Source organism: Microtus ochrogaster, chromosome 22 (genome assembly GCF_000317375.1).
Source record: "Microtus ochrogaster isolate Prairie Vole_2 chromosome 22, MicOch1.0, whole genome shotgun sequence".
Lineage (NCBI taxonomy): Eukaryota > Metazoa > Chordata > Mammalia > Rodentia > Cricetidae > Microtus > Microtus ochrogaster.
The window spans coordinates 2,774,398-2,784,964 of record NC_022023.1 but is presented as its reverse complement, the minus strand read 5'-3'; the positions used below and the strand labels follow the sequence as shown (position 1 = coordinate 2,784,964).

Below are 10,567 nucleotides of genomic sequence, written 5' to 3'. Positions count from 1 at the left end.
TGTCAAAACTGCTTAGACACAAGAGAGCATCCCAGAGGATAGCAGACGCCACAGCTCAAGCTGGAAGAACAGCAACCTGCACAGGCTCCAGAGAAGCGAGTTTTATTCCTATTAAGAACACAGGTTTCTTCTCCACTGAGAAGGGCTATAGTGGTCTTGGGGCACAATGAGGTTGTGTGGATCACACAGTTCTTACCTACCCAGCCCGCACATTCTAGCCGAGGAGCCAAGCCAGCTAGCTCCCTCAAACGACAATGGCTTTCGACAGACTAATGTCTTCAGTAGGGTGAAGACCCGGGACATTAACTAGATGGCGATGCACTGGCAGCATCACAGGCACTGAGGCAGGCTGGGAAGGGGAGGGACGGGGCTCTCCCAGTGGCTTGCCTGGGGGGATGGGGGGCAGGTAAGACTCTTACCTCCAATCCTGTGCTATGCTGCCTTCCACTAATGCCTCAAACACACGGCGGGTGTAGGCACCCACAGACCTCGTTTTAGGGACCCCCTTGAAGAAACAAGAGGGCAGGCAGAGGGAACACAGTCCCCCCCTTCTTGGTGCAAGGGCTTGACTTGAGCTGTGCTTTTTCTCCTACCGAGGAAGAACTGGGTGAAGGAACCAGAATAGAAGGAAGGGCTACCGGATGCTGGACACCAAAGGGATGCCATCCCGGCTCCTGAGCTGCCTGGGCCTGCAGGGAGGCAAAGCCCAGAGTGGGCTCATCCAGGCTGCTCTGACCGGAACCTCTTAACAGGATGCTGCCCAAGGAGCTTTGGGTTTCAGCTTCTCCATGACCCTCAGCTGTAGGCTGACACCCCAGATGGTCCCTCTCCATCCTCCTTGCCTTCGAAAGGACCTGCTTCACCTTGGGCTTGCTTGCCTCCACAGCTCCCTAAGACCCCAGACGGCAGAGTGCTCTGCCCAGGCCCTGAGCCCCACCTGGCCCACTCTTGAGGTTGACTGCGACACCCCCACAGGAGGGAGTTCCCGTTAGAAGACCAGTCTGTGGAAGTCACCATTGCCACCTGCAGGGTTGCAGCCCCCTGGAGAGCCTTCATCTTCGTCTTTATCTTCATCAAAGCCCCGACCCCAGTGTGGAGGGGCAGGGAGTGTAGAGATGTAAGCAGCTCTGCTCCGGGCCTCCTTCTCCTGCTCCTGGAAACAGATGAGGACAGGAAGTAGGTGGAGCACAACACTGTTAGCAGCTCCGGGCCCCTCCCCCTCCCAGACTGGCCTCTGTAGAGGAGCAGGATGGAGAACTTCAGGTCTAAGATTCAGACTCTACACTCTCCTCCCAATGACGGCTAGATAACGACCAGCTGAGTGCCTGCCTGGGGCCTCGAGAACCCCTCCAACTGCCCCTCGCTGCCTCTCCTGGGGTATGAGGTCCATCTTCTGCTCATGAGCAGGTCCTTCCCTGCTAAAATAAGATCAGCCTCTCTCAGACTTCACCAAGCCGCATCTCCGCTGCAGGGCCTAGCAAACGTAGAAGCAGGCTGGTGTCCCACGCCCTCCCGGTCCTCACAGGAAACACCAACTCTAGGTGCAGGACCCACAGAGCTCCGGTGTGGCTGCCCCATGGCTCTGGACTCTGATAAGCCTGAGGCAGTGACAAAGGAGAACACTGGGACATGAAGGCCACTGAAGAAGTGGCCCCTCCAGGAGCCCCAGATGTAGTCCCTGCCCATTAATCCCACTCTTTGAGCATCAATCTGTGCTGTTATTCAGGGTCCACTCCTGATGTTAAGGGGTGTGCCGTTCCAGCCGCCAACATATCCCCCACACACACACACTAAGCGCCGAGTGAGCAGATGGATTAAAACTAAGGATGACTCGGAAGAAGCAGCTGGCCTATGTGGGTGGCGCGCTGGGCCAGGTCCTCACCCAGGCGTGGCATCGGATGTCCGGAACTCTACTGGCCCTCAGCAGAAGACTCACCTGCAGGAAGAGGACGTTGTCTTTGGAGATGGCCTCCATCAGGTCCTTGTGGAGGGTGGGCTCTGCTCGAACTCGGGGAGAGCTGGGCTCGGCCTCGAGCCCCTCCCTGGGCCGCTGGCGGTAGAAGAGCACATAGGCGGTGTCCTTGGGGAAAAAGGAGGTGACGTTGCTGACGGACTCAAAGGACGAGAAAGACACCCTGGTGTCGTTGAAGAGGTACCACTGGTTCTCAGGCTCAGGCCTGTCCGTGGACCCCAGGACGGGGCTCAGCCGGGCAGCGCCCTCCCGGGCATAGCAGTAGTAGTGGCCACTCTCTGAGGACACCCCGGAGTGCACCACCACACTACAGAGGTCGTAGGCCTGACCCTGACCCCCGGCCAGCGGCAGGCGCAGCAAGAGGGGGATGGCGACATCGTCCAGGATCTTGCGGCGCCGCATGGTGCGCAGGTCGAAGGAGAAGCGCAGTAGCGTAAGAATGAGGTAGCGCGGACCTTGGCTCAGCTCCACCACCTTCTCTGCATCCTGGAGGGAGGCGCATGACTCACAGTAGTAACGGTTCTCCGCTGTCAGCTTCTCCGGGGACAGGAAGTAGTTGACCAGGTCCAGTACCGAGCGGGAACCCTCGGGGCCACAGACCTGCTCCCTGGGTGGGACGGCATCCCTGTGGGTCCCTGGACCCAAGCTGTCCGCTTCCTTCTCCTTTTCGTCTTCCTTTTTCTCTTTCTCCTTCTCTTCCCCCTGCTCTTTCTCCTCTTCCCTTGCTCCTTCCTCCTCTTCTTCCTCCTCTGAGGCCTCCTTCTCCTTCCCGGCCTGCTCCCTCTCCACCTTCTCCTCCTGCCCAGTGTCTGTGATGCTCAGCCCTTTTATGTCTAGCTCCGTGCAGGGAGCATCCCCCGTGACACAGTGCTTCCTCTGCCTCTGTGTTGCCGGGGTTCTGGGAGTCGGTGCCATCTCCTGGGTTTGCACATCCTCTGTGGGGAGCATCACCGAGCCCAGGCGGCGGTGACGACATCGCTCGGGAGGAGGGAAGGCCAGAGAGAGGTCTGTGAAGGCCTCCTCCCGAGAGGAAACATTGAGGCAGTGCAGACAGCATATCCGAGTCACGATCTTGCCTCCAAACATTTTCTCCACAGATGTCACATGGGAGCTAGGGAGTTCGTCCGGTGGGGAGGGCAAGCTGGCCTGCTTGAGCTTCTGGCAGATCCTCGTCCCGGTTTTCTCCTCTTCGTGAAGCCTGGAACAAGCAGAGAGGCATGGTGTATACACCGACAGGCGGGGTGCACAGACCGACAGGCGGGGTGCACACACTGACACACAGGCCCGCCTCCAGCACACTGCCTGCCATACTTCAGACACATGAAGAGCCTACCAAAACAAATCCCATCCCTGTCCTTCTGTGTTGACATTCTCACCTACCACATGCCTACATAAAGGTGGCCCTAGAGCTGTGTGATAAGGGTTAGCACACTCATGCAGCACACTGGAAACTCATGCACACACTGACAGCCCCTCCCGGGCTTCACACGCACTTCAGTATCCTTGGACACCTACGGTCCACACCGTCTCTGTCCTTCAGAAGAGCAAAGAAGATCCAACCCCACTCAGAGGGACGAGCTGCTGCCCCAAGTGTTCTCATGACCCACACCGCGATTCTTACCGATCCAGCAGGTACTTCAGATATTCCGAACAGTCCTGCTGGGTTCCAGGGCTGAACCAGGGTGTCCAGGACGCGGAGAGGAAGTTCTCAGGAGAGATGGCTGGCCTCTAGGACAGATGAAAGGTGGGGTCAGGAGATCAAGCCATGCCTAGCAACAGGCAGCCCCTGAAATCTATCAAGATGATGTTCCAAATACGTCAGTCCCCTACCCTCCCCTTCCCTGTTGGTCCTGACCCACATCCCATTCCACAGGTCCAGGAGTGGGCGTCATCATTTTGGTGATAACTCTCTAGGAATCTGCTCTGCCCTCACAGACCACATAAGTCTCTCCTAGCCTTTGCTCATCATTTTCTCTGCCCAATCCCCCGCTTTGCCAAAATGAGTTTGGGGTACAAGAGGCCTCCTCCATGACACCTTCCCAAAGCCTTGCGCCCCCTCCCGTGAGCAGTCAACCCCCACCCAGCCTGTTCTCCCCTTTCCAGCACCAGAGAGAGGCTCTCCCGCATTCCTGGCCTCAGGCTTTGGGTTCTATACTCGGGTCAGAGACCCAGGTAACCGAGGTGTTCACAGTCAGCAGACGAGAGTGCGTTAGTGCACGGGACTAAACTCTGCAGGGGAGCTGGTGTTGCACAGCCCAGAAGAGGCTCCAGCTGCAGCCCCTGCATCAGGACACTGAATGGGCCTGGAAGTTTGGCTATGAACTGGCGCCAGCAGGGGCTGGGGCTCAGCAGCTCAATCCACACAATGGGAGCTTCTAGCCAGGCACAGGCAAGTCCTGGAGTCATGAACAGTGTCAGCAGGACCGGGCACTGCCTCCCCTCCCCACCGCGCCCACACCCAGCACGCACCTGACTATGCTCCAGGAAGGCAAACAGCCACTGCAGTTTGGTCATCAGGGGCTGCGAGTTGTTCTCAGTCAGGCGGAGCACGCAGTGTCGAAAGCTTCGAAAGAAACAGGAGCCCAGGGTTAAGCCAAAGCCCCAGGGAGCCACTACTCCCTATCCTGGCCTCCCAGAGCCTCTGGCATTTGCTCCAGATGAGGCCAGAGACCAGGGAGTAGATGGTGAACAGCTTGGTCTGGGGCCATGAATTCTGTAATGGCCTTGGGACACAACGAACAGGACCACAAGGTGACCCCTGCCCTCTCTTCCAGCTCTGACACCCCGTGACTCCAGGACTCAAACATGCCAGCTTTCGAAGGTGGGCACACTGGAGTCCCAGAGGGTATAGCATCGCCCCAAGCACTGGCACACTTACACGATAACAACTCGTTCACTCCCAACCTCAGCCCTCAACCCATTTCTTGCGGCCCCTGCTCAGGGCCCTGGCCCAGAGCCACACTGAGTTTAGTAAGCCTCTGCCCTCAAACCAGGCAGGTTCTAAAAGAGGGTTTCCTTGGCACAAGAGGACACTGTACGGAGCCTGTGGGGTTGGGGTGTCCTGAGACCCACTGTCCCTGAAGCACACTGCCTGTCTTCGCAGCAGGTCGGCCCCACACTGCCCCATTCAGAGCCACCACCCAGCCTGCAGCACTCGGCGCTCTGCTCCATGGCGGGTCTCAGACAAGGTTAGATGCAGACAGTGAGCAGCACAGAGGGCGATAGCATCTTAACAAGACCTCACACAGCCAAGGGATTTTTCCAGCAAATCCTTTTGCTGTATTTTACAGCAGTCATCATGTGGGCATTGCAGGAAGCAGAACACAAAGTTCACCCCAGCAGGCAGTGAGGACAGTGGCGCCCGGCTTAGAGAAAACTGACTGGTGGTCAGAGGCACGCCAGAAAGAGCTCCTCTTCCCAGAGCCCTGATGGAGCCCTGAGGGTGCTGTAGGAAATCCTACAGCCAGTAGCCTTTAAGTTACCCGCCCCACTTGGGCATGGCCCCTTATACTATTTATACCCATGTAAAACAAGCATCCGGCCTCTTTTCTGACTGCAGGATTCGGGGATTCGGTTGCTGTTCCCCGCTCCAGCAGAAGACTTGTGACTTGTGAGTCTACTCCTTAATAAATAACCCTCTATTATTCTCAATTCTGAGCCAGTGTGGGATTTCTTTTAAGCGTCCATCTTCATCTGGTGCCCAATGTGGCAAGCAAGCCACAAGGTGTACCAGGAGCCACGGGTGATTGGGTGACAGACACTGCGCTTTCTTCATGGCAGAAGAGATGTGGCAGCTGCACCCCCAATACCAACACCCAGGAGGCTGAGGCGGGCTTGCCTAGGCTACACAGTAAGAACCTGTCGAGGGAGGGAGGGAGGGACAGAGCAAAGCCGAAGAGCACCTACTCGGAAGCCATGAACAAGGCCTGAAGGACACTGTTCACATAGCATGTGTTGCCCAGGTTGATTAAACCAATCTTGCCCGTGTCTGACTTGGCCATGAGCCGGGGATAGAAGCCAGCCAGCTCGCTCTTCTGTGAGGTCCAGGCGTCCTGCCCCAGCAGCTGCTTGATTCGGTCCTCATTGGGAATGTGGAGGTCCTGGGGAGGAACAGCAAACACCAATGGTAGCTGCAGAGCCCACTCCACCGCTCCCTCCCAAGTACACCGTCAGAGGCATCTGGAAAGGTGTTTGCACAGCCCCTGCTTACAGCTCACGCAGGGTCTCATTCTGACGTGTGGGCCTTCTATGCCATCTTTCAGGTGCTGTGTGAAGGAGCAATCCCCATCTCAGAGATGGAAAGCTAGGATTCAGGAGAGCAAAGGATTGTGTAGTCCCATAAACACTAGGCGACTAACATCTGCTGTGGGCAGAGCTCAGGGGTGACACTCTAAGCCACGATGGCACTGGCCGCTAGCCAGATCTAGTGGTGTTGAGACTTCAGTCCCAGCCCCAACTCTCGCCACAGCAGGCAAGAGTGCTTAGCAAGCCTCTGATTCAGTCTGCTGACCTCCAGGTGCCTTGGTGTCTTCAGCTGCCGAGAAGACACCCTTCCCTCCATGGGTCTAGCACTTATGGGGTCAGAGTGATGACCCTACTCTGCCTCCCAGTGTGAGACTAAAGAGCCAGCTTCCAGGCAGATCAGTCACGCCCGGCACTGGTCCCGCAACAGCGGTGAGAGGTCCGAGGGCTCTGGGGTAGTCCTTTGTCACAGGCCCAGGGCTCAGCATGCTTCCCCAGGCTATCTTTGGTCACACTCAACAGTTGCACCAAGAGGCTGTCTGACACCAGTTCTAGTGACATCAGAGGCAGGCATCTGAGCACAGCACGCTGCTCTAGAGTAGATATCAAGGCATTCCCAACACTTCCTCTAACTAGTCACCTGCCCCGTTAGGTCCATTGCTGTGGTGAAGCACCACGACCAGGAGCAATTTCAGGAAGGAGAGGTTAGCTGGCTCACACCTCCACACCATACTCCATCACTGAGGGGACTCAGCACGGGAGCTCAAACAGGGCAGGAACCCGGGGCAGGAGCTGATGCAGAGGCCATGGAGGGATGCTCCTTACTGGCTTGCTCAGTCTGCTTTCTTACAGAACCCAGGACCACCAACCCAGGGATGGCCCCACCCACGATGGGCTGGACCTTCCCACATCAATCGCTAAGAGAATGCCTACAGCCAGACCTGGGGCATTTTCTCAATTGAGGTTACCCCCTTGCTAACTACTCCAGTTTGGGTCAAGTTGACATAAAACGAGCCAGCGTAACTGGCTTTGTCAACTTGACGCAAACACATCCACTAAGCCACAACTTTTCCTTTCGTGTGCCTTCCCAAATTTTAACATCACACTGTAAGATACTCTCTAACTTACAAGTCCCACAGTCTTACAAATTCAACCACTTTAAAAATTCTCTTAAAAAAAAAATCCAAAGCCTCTTTTAAAATCCAAACTCTTTCAACTGTGGGATCCTATAAAATCAAAAATTAGTTAAATACTTTCTTATTTCAAGAGGGAAGAACCAGGGCACATTTACAATCAAATCAAAATCAAACTCCAATTATGTAAACTCTAACATCCACTGTCTGGGATCCACTCAATCTTCCAGACTCCTCCCAAAGGGCTTGGGCCAGTCTCTGGTTCCTCCCTCTGCAGCAAACGGATTATCTTCCCAGGCGCCAGCTAGCCCCACTCCTCCATTGCTCTTCCCGGTGGTCACCCAAGCCGGATACTGGTACCTCCAGAATGCCGGAGTCTCTGCGGCACCTGGGCCTCGCTTTCACCCATGTCTCCCGGGCGCTCTTCCTGGCGCTGAGCCCCGCATTCTCTGCATGACCCCTTTCACACCTTCCTTCATCAGCGGCCTCTCCTGGCCTCTCAACGTCAAGCCTCAGCTGCTCTCCACGACCCCCTTAATGCCTTCAAAACCAGTACCACCTGGGGGACCCGTACACGACCAAGTTCAGCTGCCAGGGTGAGGTACAACGTTGGCCACCTCTGGCACACAGCTTCTCAGGGAACACTTCCCAGATTTCACCTCAATCACTGATAATGTCACAGAATCTGAATTCAAAGTGGCAGATATTCAATGGCCCGGAGAGTCCTGCAGCCGCTCTCAATCTTCCCTCTGGACCTTCACAAGCCGGGCTCCGCTGTCGGCATTCCTATCGCCATTTCTAGCTTTTCTTTCCTGTTCCCACAGAAGAGTTCATCGAGCCCTTAATACTTTTCTTGACCAAAGTTCCAAAAGTCCTTCCACAGTCCCTCTAAAAACATGATCAGGTCTGTCACAGCAAGGCCCCACGATCCTGGCACCAATTTCTGCCCTTTTAGGGTTCTCACTGCTGTGATGACACCATGACCACAGCAGCTTGGGAAGGAAAGGGCATACTCAGCTTACACTTCCACATCCACTGAAGGAAGGAGGTCAGCACAGCAACTAAGGCAGGGCGAGACACTGGAGGCAGGGGCTGATGCAGAGGCCATGGAGGGGTGCTGCTAACTGGCTTGCTCAGCCTGTTTTCTCATAGAACCCAGAACCACTCTCCCACCTTCCCAGGATGGCCCCACCCACAAGGGGCTGGCCTCCCACATCAACCACTAATTAAGAAAACGCCTACAGGCTTGTCTACAACGGGATCCTCTGAAGACATTCTCTCTTCTCTGATGACTCTACCATGGCGTCTTAATTCGGGTGTCTACTGCTGTAAGGAGACATCGTGACCAGGGCGACTCTTATAAAGGAAAACATTTAATTGGGGCTGGTTTGCGGTTTCAGAGGTTTAATCCATTATCATCATGGTGGGAAACATGGCAGTATCCAGGCAGATATGGCGCAGGAGAGGTAACAAACAGTTCTACATCTCTATCCACAGGCACCTACAGGAGCGGCTGCTGTAACTGGGAGTGGCTTGAGCCTCTATGACACCTCAGAGCCTTCCTTCACAGGGGACACACTTCCTCCAACAAGGCCACACCTCCTAAGAGTGCCGAACCCTATGCGCCAAGCATCAAACACGAGTATGGTCTTACCTATTCAAAGCACCACACTTATTTCAGGTTGACACAAAATGAGCCAGCACGTCCTTCCCGCTGAGCACAGAGCCCCCACCCAGCCTTGACCACACAGTTAACATTCTTGTTGATCCTTCCCCGGGATCATTTACCAGCTACATCAGTCACCTCTCACGGATGACATTTTTTTAAACAGAAAAGAAAAAGCTGCCTGTCATCCCAGCCACTTGGGTAGTGGCTGAAGGAAGGCTACAAGTTCAAGGCCAGCCTGGGCAACTCAGATCTACTGAGCAAAGAAGAGTGATTCTGCCTGGATTCAAGGCCTTTGTGCAGAGGCCCCCTGCACGCCACTGACTAGACTCACCTTCCCCACCTGTGGGCCTTTCCCGCGAATCCTCTGGAAATGTCTTTCCCACCCAGAACGTAATAGTCAAGGTCAAACTGCTCTTTCCAGGAAGTTCCCCACCCCCTGTCATTCACACCTCTGCCCTAACTGCACACACAGCCTTAAGGAGAGGCCAGAGTACACTGGCTGGGGAAGACTAGAGGAGGGCTATACCTGGATGGCCACAGAGAAAGCCTCATCTCTGTTGGGTAAAGGCTTTCCAGGTGGAGTTCCAGGAAAATCACCCACACGGGTCAGTAGCCCCTCACCTATGCACTGCAGAGACGCCTATAAAGTCACTGGTTCCTAGGAGTGAACTTTGGAAGACTCGTGCCTGCATTTGTCACTGGGGTCTTGAGAAAAGTGGGGCGTAGGGAGGGGTGGGATGAATGGACATAGCTTTTGGCTCCTGGGAAGGATTTTACAACAGTAATTTCTAGATTAACTCACCTACAATACAGCCTGATATTGCTGGCTTCTTTTATGTCTACCAGACAGCCCTTGGGTATTGTGAGTTTATACTTTTTTAAATCAACGCCTACACAGATAACAATACCCACAACACCACCAAGTGACCTGTCTTTCAAACCCTAAACCTGGTGGTTACAAATTCCTTTTTATTATTATTTTTTTCTTGTCTAGGGTCTACATCAAGCCAGAAAAGTTTTTCCAATTTCTGTTTTGGACCACATGTATTTTTTTTTCCCTAGACCATTCTTCTTATCAACACGGAAGCCTTTTTGTTGGTTTTCGAGGGGCTTCAAAGTACCACTCCATAGTGGAGGTTAATCGGGGCTTCTTGACACCAGTTCAAGCCCCTCTGTGCTTGAAGTTGGTCAAGTCACTGATCCTCCTACCCTGGCTCCAAGGCATTATCCTCTGGCCCCCCTCACCATCTGAGAACTCAGCTTTCTCTTCCTTTGGGGCTCCTTGGAGGTTTCCCCTCAATTCTCTTGCAAGATCAGCTCTGTCCTGTAAAAGATGTCTGCTATGTGACTGGAGAGATGGCTCACCAGTTAAAGGCACGGGCTGTTCTTGCAAGGGTTATCAGTTCCCACAAGCACAGCAGGAGGCCGCTCCCAACTACTGGTCTCCAGCTCTAGCCCTCTTCTGGCCTCTTCATATATAAACACAGAGACAGACAGACAGACAGACAGACACACACACACACACACACACACACACACACACACACACAC

The 10,567-nt window shown here is 54.6% G+C and overlaps 1 protein-coding gene across 2 annotated transcripts in view; it reads right to left on the bottom strand.

Annotated features, from left to right (window-relative positions):
- Positions 1 to 86: 86 nt before the first annotated feature.
- Positions 87 to 10,567, bottom strand: part of Usp35 (ubiquitin specific peptidase 35) — a 22,108-nt gene continuing 11,627 nt past the window's right edge. For both annotated transcript variants that reach the window (XM_005357555.3, XM_026784228.1), the window contains exons 7-11: positions 5,879 to 6,072; positions 4,442 to 4,535; positions 3,594 to 3,700; positions 1,937 to 3,170; positions 87 to 1,153 (exon numbers count right to left, since the gene is read on the bottom strand). In XM_005357555.3, coding sequence (XP_005357612.1) covers positions 989 to 1,153; positions 1,937 to 3,170; positions 3,594 to 3,700; positions 4,442 to 4,535; positions 5,879 to 6,072 — 1,794 coding nt within the window. In that variant the 3' untranslated portion in view covers positions 87 to 988. The remainder of the gene's footprint in view (positions 1,154 to 1,936; positions 3,171 to 3,593; positions 3,701 to 4,441; positions 4,536 to 5,878; positions 6,073 to 10,567) is intronic.